At 43.1% G+C, this 23,062-nt stretch overlaps 1 protein-coding gene across 2 annotated transcripts in view; it reads left to right on the forward strand.

The window, feature by feature from the left end:
• Positions 1–205: 205 nt before the first annotated feature.
• LOC144792484 (calcium release-activated calcium channel protein 1) overlaps positions 206–23,062 on the forward strand; it is a 110,052-nt gene continuing 87,195 nt past the window's right edge. The window contains exon 1 of one of the 2 annotated variants that reach the window (XM_078667531.1): positions 206–613. In XM_078667531.1, the coding sequence (XP_078523657.1) occupies positions 392–613 (222 nt within the window). In that variant the 5' untranslated portion in view covers positions 206–391. Of the gene's footprint in view, positions 614–3,240; positions 3,369–23,062 lie in introns of those variants that run through there. The other variant, XM_078667532.1, reaches the window with a different exon arrangement.

Here is a 23,062-nt window from a genome sequence, read left to right on the forward strand (position 1 = left end):
GTATTAGGGCAACTTCGGGTCGGGCGCTTATATCATAGGCGTCCTCCAGCCTTTAAAGTTGCTTATAACAATTCGCTCGTGTTACGTAATTGACGTAAAGAGTCGTGAACGGCGTCCATGTTAGAATCAGGCAAAGTTTTTTTTTTTTTTTTTTTTTAAATGCTTTCGCTACAAGATAAACCACTCCCCTTTGAAGATTTACAGTAGATGTCTTGCAGGCAGGGTCTGCACATGCGCGGTCCCCGGGTAGCCTTGTTCAGCTGTCTCACTTGGGCGGGCAATGCCCGAGTAGAGCCAAACAGGGGGAGGGGTGGTGGGGAAGGGTGACAGGTCACGGAGTCGCGCGCTGCAGGCAACATGCAACGCTGGGGACCTGCGCGCGACTAGACCCATGTACCCGAGCCCCGGCGGCGCACAGCACAAGCTCCTCGGCCGCTACACTTGGGAGGAGGAGCTGCTCTCGTACCCGGAGTGGATCAGCAGGAGTTACGTGGAGCTGATGAGCCTCAACGAGCACTCGCTGCAGGCGCTGTCCTGGCGCAAACTCTACCTCAGCCGCGCCAAGCTCAAGGCTTCTAGCCGCACCTCTGCTCTGCTCTCCGGCTTCGCCATGGTGAGTGGGGGCGGTAATGGTAAATACCGAGAGGAGGTCGCTCTTTTCCTTGTTACAGGAGAGCTGTAATATCTTTGTTACAGTGAGTATTCGCAGTGGATACTGTAATATCTTTGTTACAGTGAGTATTCACAGTGGATATTGGGGATCGTAGAATGGTAAAATGCACCAAAAATAGTAGTATTTCGGTACCGAGTCTGCATTGAGGCTATGATCTCATCAGACTGTTATGTTCCCCCAAACAGTCTGGTTTGCTGATCATAACACCTTAGTGCGACTTCCCTTTCAGACACGGAGCTCTTACAACATTGAGGGTTCTGAACACCCCACACGTTTTAAGTGCTGAGTCCTACACCTGTGATGTAAGCAATTAATGATTTGGCTAAGCTTCTTCCCTCTTGGGTCTTCCCTCACACCCTCACTGTAAAACCCTATGCACTCCCAATTGCCCTAATTCTGTCAAGATTTAGTGGTGCTATTCGGAAATGGAAGTACGGCTGGAGTCTGGTATTTTATCTCCTTAAAGAGTAGGCTAGAGTAAAGGTGGCACCATCAAAATATGTCTGGAATGAGATTTATGCATGCTGTACTCCCTTAAATGGGTAATCTAGGAGTCCGAGAGAAAACAGTTTTGTACCTAGCCCGTTTCTCTAAAAACTGCAATTGCAGGCATTCTGGAAGGTTGCTTTGATTATTGACGTCACCTATGGGGTTTTGAAATTTATTGTGACATCGTTCATTGGATAGGTCCTTTAATCTGCCCCCTCAAACCTCCTCTTTCTTCTGTCTGTCCCTTTTTGAGGCAAATAACTTTTGACAAGCTCTTGTTGGAACTGTATCCTGCACCCAATTCTAGCGCACTGCTTAAATAATAAACCAGGCAGTGTACTGAGCCTTTCTGCACTGATAGGCTTGAGACAGTTGCTGGTTCGCTGTTGCTACATGAGCATATATTTGTGTTTTGGCAGTATTCTGTATGCCCTTCAGAGGGTGCCAGAGTGGTGTGCCAAATTGACAGGAAGTGTGTCTCATAGAATGCATGAGGCATATACTAAAAAGATTGATGGTGTTGGCTGGAGGCTGGCTGAAAATCTGCTGAGGAGTGACTGCTTGAAATGCTAATGTGCCTGAAGTTACTTGACGCGGGAGCCGCTTAGTGGATATGTCCTCAAAGATGCCAATATTTCAGATTGCTTATGTGTGACATTTCAGTGTGCGTATAGGTGACATCCTGTTGGCAAATGTGGGACACCTTGACTGATACTTTATCACAAGTAAACCCAAGCAGTGAAGTCCATGTAAAAAGAGAAATATTGCAAATTATCTCCTTGGGAGCAATGAAAAACTCTAGAAAATACTGCAAAACCAGTGAGATGAAGCATCACTGACCTCTCTTAACTAATCGTACTGTGTAGTGATTTCCAGAAAGAGCATGGTCTCCATGTACTTACTACTATTGAAATTACATTTATAAAGTATGTACTACCCCTGGCAACTATTTGAAACGTTTTACGGCAAGTAGCATGCTAATCCTGATGCAAAAGTTAGTGGTTAGTCCAGTGATTATTAGGATTTGCCTGAATATTACCTAATTCATTGCTATCCTTGGAATATAAACCTACAGCAACAAATGCAAGATAGGAAAATAACAAGTGTTTTTGAGTTGTCTAAACTTTTCCCTCGGAGTTTTAAAGCAAGCCATCTTGGCAAAATTGCTGTATTAAAGCAGCGTTGGTAACTTGAATAGGTCTCGCCTTTGGGACCTACGACTTTGCAAGTGATTTAAAACTACTTTGTACAACATTCCCAGTGATGTGAAGCATGGCTAAAGAAAACAAACCAAAAAAGTCACCCACAAAATGACGCAAGCATTAAAAAAAAAACTGAGTTGGATCTGTAAATAAAATAAACAATTGTAAAAACCAACACCTGGGGTAATCTGCTTGGGGAGGTAACTGTAATCGGCACTCTTCTAGTCATGCACCTCAAGCGTTCCCAAAAGTCCTATCCAGCCTTGCAGACTATCCTTCTCTCCACCATGGACCAATGGCTGATAACATCCCCCTTCCCACTAATTTTAGCCAGAGAGCCAGAGTGCTTCTCCCGAGGCCCTATAATTTGAATAGTCAAAAAATTGACCACTCTACAAAGTTAGTGAATCAACTCCTTTGCTGGTTGGTAACTCTCATTTTGAAGCTTAGATTGAGGCTATGCCAGAAATACATATTTTGCCATTTGAGCTACTTGATACAGCGACCAACATCCCCTCAATCAACTGAATAGGTATGCCATATAAATTCCCTGTCTTCAAAGGTGTGCACACCATGGTTATTATATTTGTTTCTTGAGAATTCACTTGCAGGTTCCCATGCTTCCGCGTGCCAGTGATGGTACGCAATCATGGATGCCTAGTTTGGGATTATGCAATGTAGATATTAATAGATCAGGGTGTTGTTTATTTCTGTGACTTGGAATACCTATTTTGTTGCTTGAGAAACTGGACTGTTACCTAACGGACGTTGAATCAGTCTTTAGGAATGAAGTTTCAGCTCGTACTATTTTCTTCTGCGTGGCATTCGGCGATCCAAACGAAGATAAAAGTAGTCTCAACCATTGCAGAGAAAGAGCCCGGTGCTGTGGTACTCTGATACACTGTAAATCAGACCTATAAAGCACGACGAAACAAGAAACAAACTGCTGGAGGTTGATTCTGTGTTCGATGCTGACCAAAGCTAGATTTTGACATGAAGATGTGGTAAGCTTTATTTAATGGAGTGTAGAAATATCCAGATTCCATCCTTTCAATTGGTCTATTCTTTTCTTGTTGTCACTTTTTAAAGTGTTAAATAAGAGCTTAAAAATAATACAAATTGTATGCGAGGAACACATGGGATATTTTGATGCACACTTTCACTTGTTATGCTGAACAAACCACTGTGTTCTTGAATTTTTTGAAATCTTGAGGTCTTTTAAAACTGTACATTAATTAACTATCTGTGATTATAACGTGATTGATATATCCTGTAGCTTTTTGCATTATCTATAAAATAGTGAACTGTTTTTTCTGCATGACAGTATGATCTTTCAGCAATATTTTTGAATCCCTCTTGATGGCTACCTGCTGCCAGGCAACATACAAAAACATTCCTGAAATTCTTCTGTCTTTTGACAATGTGCTGGGTTTAAGAATACTGAAAATAAATGATGAATCACGCAATTTGGGGTTTGGGGATGGTATTTTAACGATCACGGTTAGCCTAGTTTGGATTTGTGCATTTGCTGCATTTTGCAGCTCAACTCAAGTAGACAACGAGGATGTTCTTTTAAGTGTTGTTACAAAAACAGTGAGTTTTATCCCTAGGTCATGTTGCCTTTCCATGGACAAGTTGTAAAGAAGGATGTTGTAATTAATGTGGAATTAGTTTCAGCTCGCAGTGCATGAGATTGCTTTCTACCAAATAGCGTTTATACGACTCGTTCGTGTATTGATCTCATTTTAATTAAAAGCAGTTTATAGTCTGATATAAGAGTCCTTTTACAGGCTTACATTCTAAGCGATGCTGCGTCACTCTTACTGTTGTACAAAAATACTCTGAATTCATCTCCTGTACACGTCAAAATGAACCATGTCAAACCAGCCCAGGCACCCAGAAGCACATTTCAGAGAGAAACATAACAAATATCTAGTTCTCAGATCACTACTTCCTCATATAAACAAATCAGAAGACTGACAGAGAGGTACGACATGAGGGAAAAAGTTTAACAAACAGAACTACAGCAAAGCCCATGCCAAACCTATGGAAGTCACCACTAGAAATGACTTGTATGAAAGGGTCTACTCCGCTCCTATTAAGCTATAATGTAGTTGCGTAGCTAAAAGCCCTAGAATACAACCAGATTGTAGTTGAGGTAGCTGTATGGTGCACCAAAAATCAGAAAATTCTTCATTGAAAGTCCGGAACTCATGAGAGACATAGTAGGTATTACTGCAAACCTACAAGTGTTCTCGAAAGCCAAAGCAGTTTTAAATACCGAAGGCTTAAAGGAGGACAGCGGCACTGAAATGTCATCATCATCAGTGTCTGGATCCTCAGCAATTTGTATCCCTTCACCAATCAAAGATGCCTCTGAGATTTTTAACGAATACTCAAGTGCACAGCCGTCGGAGGAAAATGGCAATATAGTAGTTTCATTGCTATTGTATTGGATGAACCAATGGATTATATTTATCATAGGGGAATGTAGTCCAGTGAATAAAGATACTACTGCTTTATTTCCAGAGGTCTTGCAAGGTCAGACAGTGTCCATTCTTACACGACCAGACCTCAGGCAGCAATAGTTGTGTCATAAATAGCTTTATCAGTATAGATGATATGCCTCCACACAAGGTGCACTTGGAGTCTCGTCTCCAACAGCTGGTATGCACCTTGCTTCTCTGTTGAGTGCTGCACTCCTAGTTCAAAACATTAGAGAATTTGGGTAACCCAATAGACCCTTGCAGGCTTGGGCAGTATACAGTACACGGTGAGGGTTGTCTACAAGGGATTTTGTTTGTTAACTGGTTCAGTTTATTTGTTAGCGTAAGTCATTGAGTTTGTTATAAACAATCTAACTCAAATGTGTCCATAGGACAACAGTGATATGTATTGATATTACTCACAAAGAGAAAAATCACAAAGAGAAAAAGCACACGGGAGATCCTATTTGTATGAAAATATATTATATTTTATATATCAGAAATAAATTCAAGGGGAAACATCAAGTAGTTAATCATAAGCAAAGTATCATGAACAGATGTATAGAACAAATCAGCAAATCAGTTCATAACAAAACATCAGCTCCTATAAATGCAAAAAAGCAACTAAAACCAACGATGAACAAAAGTTGCTCTTAAGAACATACATTTCTTGGGAGATGATGAAGAGGTCGACGTTTCGGTCTTTGTTGAAGTTGTCTATAAGACCATCATCAGGACAATTGTGTATTGCAGAGGAAGCCCCTTAGAGAGTTGCGATGGAAGCGGAATTTCTAGATTCGTATGGCTTATGGGTGGAGATATGTAACTGTAGCAATCTGCAGAATTCTTGAGGGCAGTATTAATTGATTCAATCCAGCAACAATGAGGGAAAGCTCTTTCTAGATTCGTAAGGCTTATGGGTGGAGGTATGTAACTGTAGCAATCTGCAGAATTCTTGAAGGCAGTATTAATTGATTCGGCCAGCGATCCAGCAACAATGAGGGAAAGCTCTTCAGGTAGAAGGCTCTTCAAATAGAAGGTTGTCCGTATTGATTAACGGCTTCAACAGCACACCGATAGCGATCCAACAACCGGAACGGTGTGCTGTTGAAGCCGTTAATCAATACGGACAACCTTCTATTTGAAGAGCCTTCTACCTGAAGAGCTTTCCCTCATTGTTGCTGGATGGCTGGCCGAATCAATTAATACTGCCTTCAAGAATTCTGCAGATTGCTACAGTTACACACCTCCACCCATAAGCCTTACGAATCTAGAAAGAGCTTTCCCTCATTGTTGCTGGATTGCTGGCCCGAATCAATTAATACTGCCTTCAAGAATTCTGCAGACTGCTGCAGTTACATATCTCCACCCATAAGCCATATGAATCTAGAAATTCCGTTTCCATCGCAACTCTCTAAGGGGCATCCTCTGCAATACACAATTGTCCTGATGATGGTCTTATAGACAACTGCAACAAAGACCGAAACGTCGACCTCTTCATAATCTCTCAAGAAATGTATGTTCTTAAGAGCAACTTTTGTTCATCATTGGTTTTAGTTGCTTTTTTGCATTTATAGGAGGTAATGTTTTGTTATGAACTGATTTGCTGATTTGTTCTATACATCTGTTCATGATACTTTGCTTACGATTAACTACTTGATGTTTCCCCCGGATTGTATTTCTGATATATAAAATATAATATATTTCCATACAAATAGGATCTCCCGTGCACTCCTAGTTCTGCTGCTTCTTGGCAAACTAACAGCGTGATTGACAGTGCCGGGCATTTAATACAGTCTAATGCCGTGGAAATTGGCTGTTACAAGCTCCTCAGTATCAATTGTAATGTAGCGGCACATGCACTTGCCTGTGACTTCGGGTGTGGGTATGCAGTCCACAGCTAGAAATCCGTGGGCTGAAATTTCAGTTGCCAGCTCTTTAATATAAACTATAGGTATATGATTGGCTGCTGGTCCTTTTACATGTGCAGTTTAACATTTCTTTCCATGTAATTATGAGGGTCGTGAGCTGTGCAACACTGCCTCTGAGGGGGGCACTGCATAATAGCAGGCCCTGGAAAATGTAAGAAATATTTCTGCTCTGGTTCTGCTTCAATGCCTGCATTGGAGATGCACCACTGACCAATCTTGCTAGAACTGAGGAAGATGCGCTTTTAACAGGAGTTGTTTAACTCCGCCTAGAGGACTTCTGATTAAAAATGCAGCTAACACCAAATTAAAACACAGAACTCTATATAACTTCAGACCAGTGGCAAACCTTCATGGATGGCAGAGATACATGACAGATGTTCGTAGACAAAAAGGTGTAGCAGATGCACATAGTCTAACTTGCCAGGGTAACAAAATAAAACTGATGGCCGCATTGGAAGAGTACCCTACTGGTCCCTTTGGATCTTTCATTAGCCGCATATCATGAATCGTAACACCCAGATAGATGGACCAGCTCATTCCTCCAAGAAAAATGTAATAAGTTACCAGCCAATAAATACTTTGCAATCCCCACAGAGGCAAGCTGTGAAGTCTCACATTGCTCCCAGCTCTCCCAAGGACACTACAGTACATTTTGTTATACCACAGTGTTATAAAATAAATAAAATACAAATAAAATAAATCGGCTGTAAACCTCAGGAGCTGGAATTAGACAACACTCCACTCTACTGAGCCTCTTGGAAGGTCATGAAGGAAAAGTCGCAGCACTAACGGACAGAGACTTGAATGTTAATAAAACATTCTTGAACTTCCTACATACTGAGGGTCTTGACTATATGCTCAAAGCTACTTGGGGCAAAGTCAGAGAAGCCTAAAACAGGCCGACTCCCAAATTATATGTATAAACCAATGCAGCTGATCTAACCTGGTACTGTCATTGACCACAAACATGCACTGCAACTGCCAGTCCATATTAGTTTTTACCTTGGTCAACTGCTAACCAACATGATTTATTACTAAACAATACCAAACACAACCTGTATGAAAGTGGATTATTATTTGGGGTAAGCGACCACCCAAATCAAGATATAATAAAACTTCTTATCACAGTGAACCCTTACAGTCCGTAAATTAACCTGAGCTAAACGCCTTGGTAGATATCGGACAAAGTATACAGGCTAAACTTAGGGACATGTGTACAGTATTTGAGTATCAAACAGCAATACATTCAAAACAATAACAATTCTAATTAGAAAAATAGAATACAATCCAATAAACTAAATCTTACTTAGATTTGCATGTCACAACTAATCACCTGTGACTGTATCCAGGCGCTTGAGCAGGTATATAGGCATAAGACGAAGGATACTGGATGTCGGACCCTGCAGAATTATTCAAAGGGCCAGGTCTGTAGCTTCTTGCAGAATTCAAGAAGTGAGGAGCAGGCCCTAATGTGTTGAGGGAGGTATTTTTAAGTTGAGGGTCTGATGTAGGAGAATGCTCAAATTCTGTTTTTGTTCATGCGTAGGATGTGTGCGAGGGAGTGTGTGGCATGGCATAGACATCTGGAGGGACAGTGAAAGTGCAGGCGAATGTTCTGGTATTTTGGTCCAGTGTTGTGAAGTACCTTATAAGGGTGATTGATGAGTTTGAATTTGCTGTGTTTCGCAATGGGAAGCCACTGGAGCTCTCCGGTGTGGTGAGATGTGGTTACGCCATGGGAGGTTGAGGATTAGTCTTGCTGCAGTGTTCTGGATGGTCTGAAGTCTGTGTAGGAAATGATTGATGATACCGCATAGAATGTGTTGCTTTACTCTAGTCCGCTCGTCTTAAGTGCTTGCGTGACAGTATATCTGGTGCTTAGGGGTAGCCATTTGAATATCTTGCAAAGAATGTGGAAGCAGGAAGAGCTGAGTGCTTTATCAAAAATTCAGTAAGGGGAACCATAGATATAAGTTTTAAAAATAGAAATAGCACCACAGAACACAAAGCGCCAATGATAGTCTATGGAAATGGTAGACCAGAACCTAGGCGCAATTTGAAAGCCAGCCGTGATGGAGTCCTCGTTGGATACAACAAGTGGATTGGTCCCGCAGTAATGTCTGGACGTCAAAGTTAAAAAAAAGTGTCAGTCTCCACACAGAAAGGCACTTTGACACCTTGAAGAGAACATTTCTACCGAGCACCCTAAAGCCCTAAAACCAAAGACTGTAACCGTGTTGGTTTTTCGGAGGTGCATGGTGCCTTGAGCAGGATAAAAATGAACTTCAGTCCGACGTGGTGGAACTGGCAGTTGAATACGTCTTGCAGCAGGTCTCCCTGTATATCATGGGCAAAAGTGTTTTTATTTTTATTTTTATTTTTTTTCAAGTTTACAAACATTCTTCTGGTGCCCTAACAATGACAGAAGTACACTTGTGAAACCCCCAGGACCTCAGGGAAAGGCACAAAGAGACTCTCAGGTAGAGTCCAACAGCAAAGTCCAGTCCACATCCAGTTGCCACTGATCAGCTGGGCACTTCAGAGAAAAGGCCTCTTACTGCTTGTGTCCCTGTGGCCAAGGCCACACAGGAAGTCGGGTAACTGACACTCTGAGTCCGCTTCTATGCCCTGGGTACAGTGAGGAGCAGGTTCAGTCTTTAGGGCTCCTCTCAGATCACAGACAACAGTTATTGTCCTCTTCTGCTCCTTTGAAGTAAATTAAGTTCCTATGCCCACCGCAGCTATTCTTACTGACAGAGGAAGAAAATCCCCCCCCCCGCCCACACTTCCAGAGCAGGGTCTCTGTTCTAGGAGCAGTTTTCACACCTCTTTGACACCTATTATAGGGCAAGCTCAGACTGAGCAGTTGCTGGAGTGAAAATGCAAATTAGCCTCCAGCAGCTAGCTAAAGGGAATATTCTAAAAGTTGGATATTCAATATATTTAATAAAATTCAGGCTTCACCTCTAGATTTGATTTTTTTTTTTTTTTTTTTTACTCACAAAAATAGACCTTTGAATGGAGTTTGTAGCTTGTATTGGTTAAAACCGGTAGATACGTTTATAATCTATACCTTGACTTTTCCTATGTGCCATTTACAGCCTACCCAGTGACAGTGTTGTTTTGGGCCTAGTCACTGGGGGGTGTATACCATTTCTATTGTCACATGTTCACCTCGAATATTATGCATCTTACTTTGTGGGCTGTAAAGTGGGTTTAGGCTGGACTTATTTTATATTTAAAATCAGGTTGCCAAAATAGTGATTTTGACAAGTCTATTCAGCAAGGTTCAAGCTACTGCTGTCATGCTACACATGGTAGACCCGAAGCCATGTTTTCACTACCATGGTAGTGGATGGCACAATATGTGCTACAGTCCACAGGTGGCATTTACTTTTCCATACCATGGGTGTATTTCCGCATCATATGCTGTGGACTTTTATTAAAGTTAGTTGCCAGATCAGATTTAAGCCCTTTTCAACTTGTTTGAAGAGGGAGCACACACGCTTTACTCCTGTTTATTGGGGGTAAAATGCTCAGAACTTTAAGTTCAGGGGGGGCCAGTAAATAGCAAAAAGTGTGGGATGACCATGTAAAAAAGATGACTATACTAGAAGTGGGTGGGACTCGTGGAGTTTCATTCAATAAAATTCTGCGGAGTTACATAAAAACTGTGAGATTCTGCTGAGTTATGCCAGCGGGCGGGATTCAGCACTTGGCGCAGATTTTTTTTAGCTCTGTGAGCTTGTTCTGTGCTGTAAAAACACATACATGCACCACGCAGTGCGCCAGAGGGTGCTGCTTCTTTTTGATGCTCCAGTAGAATTTCTACTCGAGCGACTGCTCTCTCAACATCGGACAGTCGTGACCTGCTGCAGCTGCTCGCATTGAGATATCCCGCCAGCAGCCCGCCAGCAGGTGTTCTATTGCCTGAAAATCGCACTAGGGGACACAAATTCTAGCTCCCTAGCTTAATGTTGGCAACCTGCACATGAGAAGAAAACCCCGCCACGCTGTAGTTAGCGGAATTTTACCAGAACTCCGCGTTTCAAGTGGAATGCAGAGTGGGCACAATTCTGTGAACTCTGCTAGAAGAGTGGAGTTTATTGCTCACTCCTAAAATATACTACACAATCCAAAACTGTATCCAGAGACTACGAGACTCGGCTCATTGAGAATCCTATTACACACACACTAGCTTAAGGACAGCTAGACTACGAAAGAGATCTGGGACCATAAAAATGGTTGAAAAGCACATTGTAGAAGCTCATAATATTCTTAAATGAACATATCTGTATTTATATTTGTATCTTCTTGTTTTAAAACACTGTATACCACATAGAGTAGTCTCGGAGTGTTCATTTGTGATCCTTATACTCCTGCGTGTATCTTTGGGATAGGGGTGGAGGCTCTGTTTATCTAGAAACTATAATAGAAATCATCATATCAGGAAGTTTCACTAATGTGTGACATTACTAAAAAAAAAGAAACACTACAAAATACTGCAGTCTAGCTGGTACTGGCCCCGCCAAAGCTCTGAATCTGTTACACTGATTACCAGTAAAAGAACTTGAGTATGAAAATGTATTATTTGTGTTCAATCTTCTTTAGCAGATCCTAAAATTACTTTAAGAATAGTTCCACGCTACAAAGTACATTCAATCATAGGCGGGCAAATGGTTCAAAAGAACTGTTGTGGAAAAGATTTGGGTTGACTGGAGCAAAACAATGATAATGTAATATGTTGAACTTACACTACATATAGTTAGAATTTTTATTTTACATTTCACCTATTTGCAATGTAAAGTATGTGGAAATAAAGCAGTTTGCTCAGAATCATCTCCATTTCTTAGTGCAACTTAGAACCCAGGTCCAAAGTTTCCAGCACTTTAACCTCTAAACCACATTTTCCTACATTGACAGCGTAATGTTCTTCCCAAAAAATATTGCTGTCTTTCGAGGTGGACTGAAAGTTCGTTCTGAGCAGCTGGTTTGGGGCATCTGGGTTACTGGTAAAGAAGCAACTATTTGAGGTAGCCTGAGGTCTGAGCATGAGGGGCTTTGTGAGCAAAGGAAATGGTTTTGCAAACCACTCTGTGCGTGGTTGAGAGCCAGTGGAGACACCTTAGTACAGAGGTGATGTGGCACAGGGTGCACAAATGGGTACCCTACATCAAGCCCTGGTGCCATTTAACCACTAGCAGTTGGCAGGCCCCAGAACACTCTCCTGAGTCATTTCTGCACTTGGCGAGGAGACCGGTAAGCCTTTCCTGCATTGGAAGAGGGGACAGGTAATTCATTCCTCCACTGAGTGAGGGAGACAGGAAGTGAGACTTGGGAACCACAGCCTCTGCCCCGCCTTATCCAAGGGCCTATTTTTTAGGTGAAACGGAAATGGGTGGAGGTAGGGGAAAGGGCTAAACCGGTCTATTTGAGCTTACATGGGAAGGCAATGTGAGGCAGGTTTTGATGGCTAGACCCACCTAGCCAGGACTTGACAAGGGGCACCAAGCTATCTGGAATATTTCTGCACTTGGCGAGGAGACCGGTAAGCCTTTCCTGCGTTGGAAGAGGGGACAGGTAATTCATTCCTCCACTGAGTGAGGGAGACAGGAAGTGAGACTTGGGAACCACAGCCTCTGCCCCGCCTTATCCAAGGGCCTATTGTTTAGGTGAAACGGAAATGGGTGGGGGGGGGGGAGGGGAAAGGGCTAAACCGGTCTATTTGAGCTTACATGGGAAGGCAATGTGAGGCAAGTTTTGATGGCTAGACCCACCTAGCCAGGACTTGACAAGGGGCACAAAGCTATCTGGAATAAGGCCTGATTTCAAATCTCAAAGATTGCAGCAGTGAGTTTAGACACTGGGACTGATAAAACAAAATCATTTGAGTATGGTAAGTAATACTGCAGGAGTACTCTTGGACATAATCTTACATGCCTTTGTGAATCTGCCTCAAAACATGTAACTCCTTATTGGTCAATGTCGAAATAGAGTGCTTTCAATTCTGTTTATGCCAATTGCATATGAATGTTCCCATATTATATGTTTGGGGCTAATTCACAAGGGCATATAAAAGTATTACATTCCATACCTCAAAATGCCTTTGTAAACGAGTCCCGTTGTGTGCTGCAAAGAAAGAGGGTAGAGTCAGTGGAGTAGTTTGAGCAGCCACAGCTTACACAAGGACCTGTAGCATATTTGAGTTTAGATACAGCTCAACAGAGTAATCAAAAGCTATGTCTGGCGAAGATGTTCTTTTTAAAATTAAAGATAGATACACGTGGGTGGGTAAAATGGTGAATTTGTGTTAATTAAAAAGGCCCTACCTATCACCTTCTGGGGTTACTATAAGTGAACTGTGATTCTCTACATTCAAAAAGGGAGAGTTTGAATGACAAAGAGCTGGTCCCATTGTCGAAAATCCAGTGTCTATTTAATGAAGGCCTCCAGAAAACCAGTGGTTAGTGCATGTGGAGAGCAGGACACTTGAAGTGACAATTGATATCCCTTAATTGATATCGGAGTCCTAGTTACAACTACTAGGGGACAAAAAGCCTCTCAATGTTGCCAAGCATTATGTGCCCACATCTCAGAAAATGGCTTATCATGCTCTGATTTTCTGGTGAGGGTAGTCCCCATGTGACAATCGGCACTTACTGGGTACCACCAGCAACTGTGGCTTTATGGACCGTGTTCTACAGCAGCTTTAAACAGCAGCATTTCTAGATCTGCATATCAGTTCAATTGGGTTTACTAGCTTCATCCAGTGGGACACAGTACACAAGGTAAAAAAAGAAATCCTTGTGTCCTCCTCGGGCCCAAAGCCTTGGGATACAGGCTGGAGCCTAGACTGTTAACAAACCACCTCACATGGTTTAAGGATGGTCTAAGCACTTCCTCGACCTAAAGCAGATGTCTTGAGTTTGATCCTGGCAAGCTGGTTGCAATCTCTTTTCTTCTGGCAGCAGGGTAGGCTCACGTGCTTGGGGGCCGATTCCGATCTCGTTGGAAGGGCACTGAATCGGGCTCGGCATAAGCAGATCCGATTTGGAGGCTGATTTATCGCCCGAGGCGTTCACGGGTCCGGACGTCGAAGTACGATGCGAACAAGCGCAAAATCTCCATCCGAATCGTTTCTGGGTGCGAACCGTTCCATACAACTCGGTCACAAGCAAACCGTGGCACACAATGGAGACGTTTCACGACAGAGCTAGTACGATGCTCGATTTGGACAGCCTGATCGAGTCAGAGTGTTTGGCTCGCAATAGCTCCCGGAGTCGGACTTCGGGGGTCTGCGTTGGACCCCCCCCCGTCACCCGCAGCCTTACGACTTGGACACAGGGGGAGACCCATGGGTCTCCCCAACACAGGTATGTACGGGGCAGATGGCACCGACGCGTACCCACTGTATGGGAGGCACTTGTCCGCGACGTACCCATTCAGTCAATGGGAACCCATGTACACGTCGTACGAACGGCTCCCATTGACTTCTATGGGAGTCCGACCGAACGGAGTCCGACTGCATACGGCCGCATCGTATTCGCTTGGTTGGACTGCAGGAGTCCGGATCGGTCGGCAAACACCCCACATCCGGCTCGGTCTGAGTGCTTTCCGACCCAGATCAGAATCGGCCCCTTAGACTCTGCTACCCTGTTGCCACATCTTTTTAGGTGCACTTATTACCTCAGAAAGCAAAAGTCAAATGAAAAGGACATGAATTTAAAAATTACACAAGAACTCAATTGTAGCCGCACAATTTGCAGAATTAAAAAAAATAAAACACGCGAGCCAATTTATATTCCAAATACTGGAGCAAGTAAACATGTAAAACCGAGGAGGGAACAGAGAGAAATTAATTAGCACAAAGAGAAATGTTTTGGTCGGAGATATTATAATCATTACAACCTTAAGTTATGAGAGGGCGAAACAACATTAAATGGTTCCTTCAAGAGTATAGCGCAACCCAGCATTACCTGGGGGTATTATCTCTATTGTGAGCCCCACGCTGATGCACCCCCTGGTGTTATCACCACCCGCTGTGATGCTGGTTCATTTCTCTCAATCAAGAGATAAAAAGCTGGGGCACCATTAAATATACTGCTCTCTCCTAGTTTAACACCTTAAAATAAGTCCTCAAAATGCGGCATCTGGCTTCTTGAAGTAACTTTTCATTCCTATTCTAAATTTATTTTCAAATGAGTGCTTTCGCTCATTAGTTTCATATTGAGCCTTTCATTTCAGTTGATCTCTTTATTGATTTTGTTCTTTCCCCTTCAATTTCTTCCTACTTAACGAGTAATATTTCACCCAAAAAATCTTATTTTATGTATTTATTATGGTGTCTAATACCTGAATCCAGTGCAACACGGGTTGCTACATCAGTGTTTAACAAGACTAGAAACAGAAAACAATAAAAGAAACATCGACTTGTGATATTTTCAATAAATCTTACTTAACCATATAGGTTTAAATCAAAAGATCCCAGTATATATCATGACTCCAAGTAACTGTCACTTTGGCCCACAGACCTCATGTGTTGTACCTCCTGGGTGCAGTACCTGCAGTCAATTTTCCCAGGGGCGGGAGAAGGGGCATGACGCTTTCGACGTGCCACCTGTCTGTCCTCGTTTGTGGTGTGCTGCATAGAAAAACAACCACGCACCGCCCCAGTAGGAACAGCGTGTCAAAGCACAGAAGTGTGAAAGCGTGGAATGGAACAACTGTCTGCACAATGCGAGTAATCAAATAATAATTTCCGTATATTTTTATGGCAAACGCATTAAATAATATTGCACTAAATTAAATTACTAGGCCAATCGGAAATCAACAACATTAGTGGCCAGAAATTCAACAACTTCTATTTTCTCGAGGGGAGTAACTGACCCAGACAGTTTTACTGTTTACTAAAGATTTACTTGCGACAAGGCATTCATAATAAACACTTGCCTTTGGCAGATAAGAACGAGTATTTCTTGCCTAAAGGGCGTGTACCATCGGCCACGAGACTCTGAAATTGAGCGCTTTGCGAGGGAGCAGCTGCCCGCCAGGCACTGGATAGCTTTCTCCGGCCGGCCACGACAGCTTTCTGTTTTTAGCCATTAATAACCAGCGCTGACATTTACTTGACAGACTGGCGGCTGCTGGGCACTTGTCACTGGCCGCAGGCCGCTAAAGAAAAATACAGGCTAATATTCAAATGACAGTTTCGATTTAGGTCCCAAATCATGCTTAATATTTAAATGTGTAAATGTCATATTTACTATTGTAGGAACGACGAATAAAAAACACAGTTGAGCTGAAAAGTCACAGCACAAATATTACAACAGCATGTTGAAGAAAAAGCAGTAAATAGCTCCAAACAGTGTCTCATAACCGGCATAAGAAAAGAGAAAAATGAAGTTTGTAAGCAACAAAAGGCTGCACTACACAGAGCCTTGGGGCCAACCAGAGGCTCAAGCCTCAAGAGGAGACGAGGAAGGAGTGATGCACTCCTGATCATATGGGATGCTAAATTCGAGATAAGGACCTGAGTGCTCCCGCCGCAAACGATGCACATCCTTCTTGGTTTATGCAAATGTTTCTTATACTTTCCTCTATTATGCCATAGATCTAACTTCTCGTCGTGCTATCCGTGTAGTGCTTTGTGTCTAGAGAGGGTCGAGACGTCAGAGTTGAGAGGCTTCTTGTCTCGGGTAGGATTGTTGTGATCTGCTCGTTTTGTCCAGTCTGCAGTGCTCGTTTTGTCCAGTCTGCAGTGCCGCACCATGGTAAAAACAATGCAGTCTTGACATCTTTGAAGGAGTGCTCTGTGCTCTTCACTGTGTCATTCCGCTCTCCCATTGCAGAGTCTAGGGACACATCAAAGAGTGCAAATGTGGTGAACTGATTCCGGCTCACATCTCTGTTGCATTGCAACATTAATATAGTGCTTACTGCCCCGATGTTGGGTGCTGAGGCACTTGCCTACATGGGTTGCTTGCTACGTAGGGTGTGGGCTGGAAGGGGGGTGTTTTGTTTAGATCATGGGTACTCACAAACATTTTCCCGGAGGCCACAAAATTTGGTCTATAGTGTGACCGAGGGTTTGCACTGATGCCAGTGGGGGGGGGGGTGTAAAGTGGGTGTAGGGGAAGCAAAATATCTATATGTAGTGGCAGCCTTTACAAATGAAGGTGTTGCTAAAGTTAAAGGCCTAGTTACTTCCTTTCCCTAACTGCAATTAACCTTTAAATAAGTGTTTGCTGTATATTTAACTTTTTTTTCATGTTAGTGCTGAGCAGAGTAAACAGCAGCTCAGTACTGCTGCTGCCCAGTGGGCTGCATGTACCAGGTCGTGGACCAGGGTCAAAACTGACTCGATAATTCTCGCCTTGGTGCCTACTCTAACCAGGGAACACACTCGGCAACTCTGGGCATTAAGCTTGCCTCATCTCTATAACGGCCCCCCACAGACGCTGGGGATGCCTGGTTTCACCTTGGAGATACCCAGAAAGGGACCATCTCACAGGGAAAACCAGGACGGGTTCCCCAGCGGTCTACAGCACCAGGATACTCCATGGAGTCGCAGTGCGCTTTACAAGTACACCCACATCACATGTAAAGGTCAGGAGGTCCGCATGCGGCCCCCGGGCCGTACTTTAAGTATCACTGGTTCAGATCCTATGTTGGAAGTGTTTCCATGTCCTGCGCGATGATCACAGGTGTGCGGTCATGTTATGGAATGCAGCTCTTAGCAGTGTGGTGGATGTAGTGTGAGAAAGAGGCACGCAGTTTATGGTTTTAAGTGAGCGGATAGTTCCCTTTATGGTACTTCTTATGATTATAGTCCACTTATCTGGTTACTGCTTTGGGTTGCCATTATGAGATAGTTTGTTTCACATTTATGGTTCTGAGCTGGCCTAGGTTAAAGGAAGACAAAGTGTAGAGATCTGTTGCAATGGACTTTGGTAATATCCCATCCTGATTGTTATTGTGAGATGTCAAGTAGAGGTCAGTCAGTCAGTCAAAACTTTATTCGGCAAATATGGCCATAAAAGTGTAGAAGCAATAAACATACACTTAAAACATGATAAAATGCAGTCACTATGAAAAGGTACAGTAGAGACAATTCGAGACTAACTACCCGTATTCTCTTAACTGTAATGGTCGGATAGCAGGGTCAATTATCACAAAATTGCAGCAGTGGACATTATAATAAAAAAACTATTTAAAAACAAATAAAAGGAATAAAATCAGTCCAAGGCTAACAATTTGCTGGTATCTAATGTTTCTTATCCTGAGAGAGTGGTAGATAAAGCTGATAGTAGCATGACACAGTTTCCAGTGATCAGGCATTGAAATCTTCTAAGACTTTGACTAGCTGATTCACAATTTGTGGAGCGTAAAAAGAGACGTAGGAATCGGGTTCTGAAAACATATAAAAGATAGAAAAAACCAAGTGCATACTGGATTGCTGACTAATATTAACAGGATCCCAGGCTCTTCAGGCAAATGCTCAAGACTTTGCTCTTTATCTAAATAGTTTCTTTATGCCTCCCTTCCACCAGGTTTGCGCCAGGACACTCTTTAGAGTATCTGTGCGTGCTACAAATTCCGTAAACATAACAGACATAGCATATGCTTGCGTTGCACGTTTTGCCCTATGTGGTATGGGTCCCTTGCTCACTGTGCCACTGGATTCAAGCTAGCCTGGCTGAAGAAGGGTGACCCTGTTTCCAGTCCAGGGAGGACCTGGCTTGGCATTTCGGTCTGGACTGTTCCCATGAGGCACTGGGTCAAGACTGATTTGCATATGGATGGTTCTAAACTGGGGTGGCATGGTGAGCAAAAGAATGATGGATTTAACCCAGATCTCTTGACTGGGGGGTGAATGTATGATTCATTCATTATTCCGTCCATTATTTGTTTGTGTAGCACATATTGTCACGGGGCAGCAGGTCTAGGATGAAAACCAACTGCCCTGCTGAGGAAAAGCATCCCGGAAATGAACAACACACAGCCTAAAACGTGTTAAATAAAATCTATGTTCCAGATTAAGGATCCAAACTCGATATGGTTCAGCCTACTCAGGTGAGATGATCTCCATGTGGTAGTGTACAGTAGCAATCATCTGGAATTTGTAGGACCTTTTTAGATTACTATTTGTTTGAAAGAGGGTTTGGATCAAGGTCTTTCTATTACTATTAATTTCTCTGGGGAATGAACGAGATGTGTAACACACAGATCATGGAAAGATTTTCTAATGTACTCTAACCAAGAAATATTATTTCCATGATCTAAATGAGCAAAGATGAGGCAGGAGAAATTGGTGAATGGGGAACTTCAGATTTTGGTCTATCATAAGGGTGGTGCCAGTTTAATCACGTCTTCAGTATACGGGAGGCCAACCTCAGTGTGGGTGAAAATGTTGGCTGTGCTTTAGGGACTGCCAGCAATCTATAGAGGAATTTATTTCCATCCGATCGTAAGTGGCAGCAAAGTGTAACCTCCAAACTCGCAACCCGTAAGAACTGAGGGAGAGACCCTTTTCTTCATATAGGGAGGTGAGGTCTTTGATTGTTTTTTGAGTAGCCTGTCAAATCTAAATTTGCCTCAGCTGCATTATCCATTTTAAGCCCTCTCTGTACAGCAAGAAGTTTGTCCCATTTAAAATTAACATCCAGCAAGATTAAAATTTGAGACTTTAGTTATGGCAGTGTCGTCCATGGTGAACAGGTGTGAACGGGTATTTCGAGGACCATAACAAATTATTTTTTGGTGATTGACCCTTACCTTTATGTTTACTATAAAATCATTAAACGAATCCATCAGGAGCTATAACCCATTAGCAGTATGTGACAGTAGCAAATCACTGTCACTGTAGAGGAGCATCCTATCTTGGGCAAGCCCTCTCCCTTGTGCTACAAGGTAAGATCAAGGGAATTAATGTGAAAAGGAAGGGGGCTAGGATGCACCCCTGTCTGACCTTGTATACCTTGAAGGTAGACGAACACTCCCCATTATGACCAATTCACACCTGGGCTAAAGTGTCCCAATGTAAGAGCTTGAGGAGTTTGGTTAAACATACGTCAACCTCGGCTTCATTCATTAGGTCCCACAACCTGCCACTGTCCACGAGGCCGGTCCATGAAGGCACGATATATTGAGCCTCCCTTGACCATGACGTACTACCGGGTGATCAGGAGCAGGTTGAGGGACTATTCTACATAAAAATTGCTTAAAGCCCAAGTTTCTTGGCAGCATACCACATCAAACTATTTAATACTTTCCAGCCATTCCTCGTTATCCAGTTTCTTATTAATATCACTGACATTCCAGGAGAGGAAGCCTATTTCGGCTGTCCTAGGCACCTCAGGAGGAGTTTGAATAATAATAATAAGTGGAATAGACTCGACTAAAAGAGCTGAATCGGGTATGAGGAGTAGACTAGTAGTGTCGGATAGAATAGACACATCTGGAGGAGCTAAATCAGGCTTTGGTATGCTGTAAGCTAACAGGGGCATCGAAGAGGCAAGTTCATCATTATTTGAGAAGCTGGATAGTGGCGCAACCCATTCTCGTGTACAAAAGCAACTATAGGATTGCTGGCTGGCCACCCTCATGCCCGATCCGACTTCTAGCCCTCCTAGACAAGGGAGTTGGGCTGTAAAAGTAGCTAGGAGTAATGGTCGAATCATGGCATGTCCAATAATTAAAATGTCCAGGCACTGCAATAAAGTGCTCACCAACCCGGGGCGCCTAAAATTAACAACTACACAGTCTCCTTGGAATGACTTTGGGGCATAGCCAACCCTACGCACCATAATGATGTCCATCAAATCAGAACCCCAACCGGATTTAGGCACAAGCCAATGGGCAACTCTTTGTTTAAGTGAGTACCAGTCTTCCAAACTGTTATTACACAAAGGAGTCACGCCTGTAAAGATGATGACATACGTGCATTCCGGGTGCAGTTGTAAACAATCAGTGATGGGGGTTGATGGATTTGGGACCCCTGGGTTACTCTTGCAGTAATTTTCAGTTAGAACTAGCGCTCCTCGGATTGTTGGTTTGTTTTAAATGGGTCGTCGATTGAATTGTATTGGCCAACATAGGTGGGGTTAGGAATGCTGGCTGTCGGCAAGATGCTGGGTACAGAAGCAAAGGGTGTGCAACAGGATCTGGGTTGTGGAGGCTGATGAAGGTGGGGCTGGTAAAGCTTTTGGTATTGATCATGCAAGTCCTGCACTTTGTCATTTATTTGGTTCAGATGTGACAAGATTGACTGTGAATTTCTCTCATCAAAGTTAATACCTTATTAAAAAAAAAAGGGTTGCAAGCACTATGTATAGCGGACCTAAAATCTTAGTCCGATAAGCGTCCAGCTACCTGCTTCTCCCCCCCCATGCCTATATGGAAGCTTACACTTGGGCCCCTGAAGCCATCTGCGCAACGGCTCACCCGCCAGCTGATGCTGATTAAATTAAAACCCACATGGCACGGTATATATGGTCCAGCTATTCCATAGCAGACGATTGTGGGAATCTGTTTCCCCACCTTTCCATCCAACGAGTCATGGTCTGAACGCCCGGTGTCCACATGGCCCGAGGATACAGTTTTCTACTTAAACTTTCACTCGTCCTGAAGAGGCCTTCGGTTTCAAGGCCGAAATGCGTCATCACTTTTGATAGGTGGAGTCTATCTAAACCTCTGCCTTGTTTGATAGACCTTGTCTGATACACACCAAGGATACAGAGGGCTTGCCCGTCACGTATGTACACTCCACAGTCTATCGACAAATTGACTGTCGGAAGCAAAGAACACAGCCATATCTGTTTAAAACGACTGCAAGACTAAAGAAATTATTTTCTAGTTGGGACATTTGTTTTAATTTGTTACAATGTTTATCTACGTATACCTCTGTGCAATTATTTTTTCCATTTGCTTTATGTATGTTTTAATGTGTTTAACACTTGCTATAAGCCCCAGGTACCTCCTCCAGTAGTGAAAGATTTTAGGTCCAATTAAAAAGGTTAAAAAAGTGTGTACAGGCTTTGTATCTATCTCCAATGACTAATTCATGTACCCACTGAAAAACGATAATATAATAATTTGTTCTCGCATTATACCATTGTTTGTTTACAGAAGTCTTAGTCGGAGGTGCTATTGGGAGTTGATGAGGTAAATGGCATAGCTAGTTTAGTAGTTGGTTTATTGCTCTTGGCCTCTCCCTTTTTGTGGCTGTGCCTCCATTATGTTTGAGAAGAAGCGGTTTAGAAGCATTTATAGAGGAGCTAGTAGTGCAGACAATAATTGTGTCGTCAGCAGGGCCATGCACGACGCAAGGATTTGTTAGAAGCAGGAATAGCTTGTTGTTGAGTTTTCAAGATATTGCTCGAAGGTACAGCGTTTCCCTTTAGAGGTGCGAGTAATACAGGGCAAGGCGGCACAATAATAACAATTTTTCACTGTGTCCATGCGTGTTTCGACCAGTTCGAGTTCCGTAGAGGCGGCTCCTATAGCACTAGATACATAGGAAGTAATAGGAGGAGACAAAGCCGCACCTTTATGACCCATCAAAGGGGGCTGTATAGGTTTTTTTCTTCTCCCATTATTTATGAAGAAGTGTGGGTGACAAGAACTGATCAAAGCAACAGTGGGAGAAGCAGAAATGGTCCTACCATGACAAAGGTGTGGAATAACGGGGGCCAAGAGGGTGGGCCCAGCCCAGCCTTGTCCCTCTGTGGACAAGCTCAGATGGACCCACCATTGACCCGGGTGCGTCCCGCGTTACGGGAGGTAGCTGGCTTCTGAGCATCAAGTGGAGGTTTATAGTATGTATCTTGTTGGACCTGCAGGGATGGACTAAAGTTCTGTTGCTCAGCAGCATGTGGCAGATTGCTTCAGTCATTCCATACCAGTTCAGTGGGTGGTGGATGACTTATTGATGTGGAAAAGTACCATACTGGTTCATGGATGTGTACTGCAGTAGTGTAGTGTTATTTGAGAGTTTTAAGCAATATATGGAAATTATAATGCAGTCTGCATTAAGTACAGTTGACTGCCCGACCGCTGAGTGTTATTGTACTAGCATGGTTCGAGAGAGTTATGTATTGCATTCTGTTGCAATTACACTTATATAGTGTTTACTACCTCTAATGAGGCGTTAAAGAGCTTTGTGCCGGGCAGCACGTTTCTCTGGAATCCAAGGTTAGGATTTTTTTGTGTGTGTGGTTATTAGGATTAGGCTTGTGCTCCAAAGGATCCCATTCCATGCATTTGCTCCAGTTTCTATGTGAA

The sequence above is a fragment of the Lissotriton helveticus genome, chromosome 11 (genome assembly GCF_964261635.1).
Source record: "Lissotriton helveticus chromosome 11, aLisHel1.1, whole genome shotgun sequence".
NCBI classification, from domain to species: domain Eukaryota; kingdom Metazoa; phylum Chordata; class Amphibia; order Caudata; family Salamandridae; genus Lissotriton; species Lissotriton helveticus.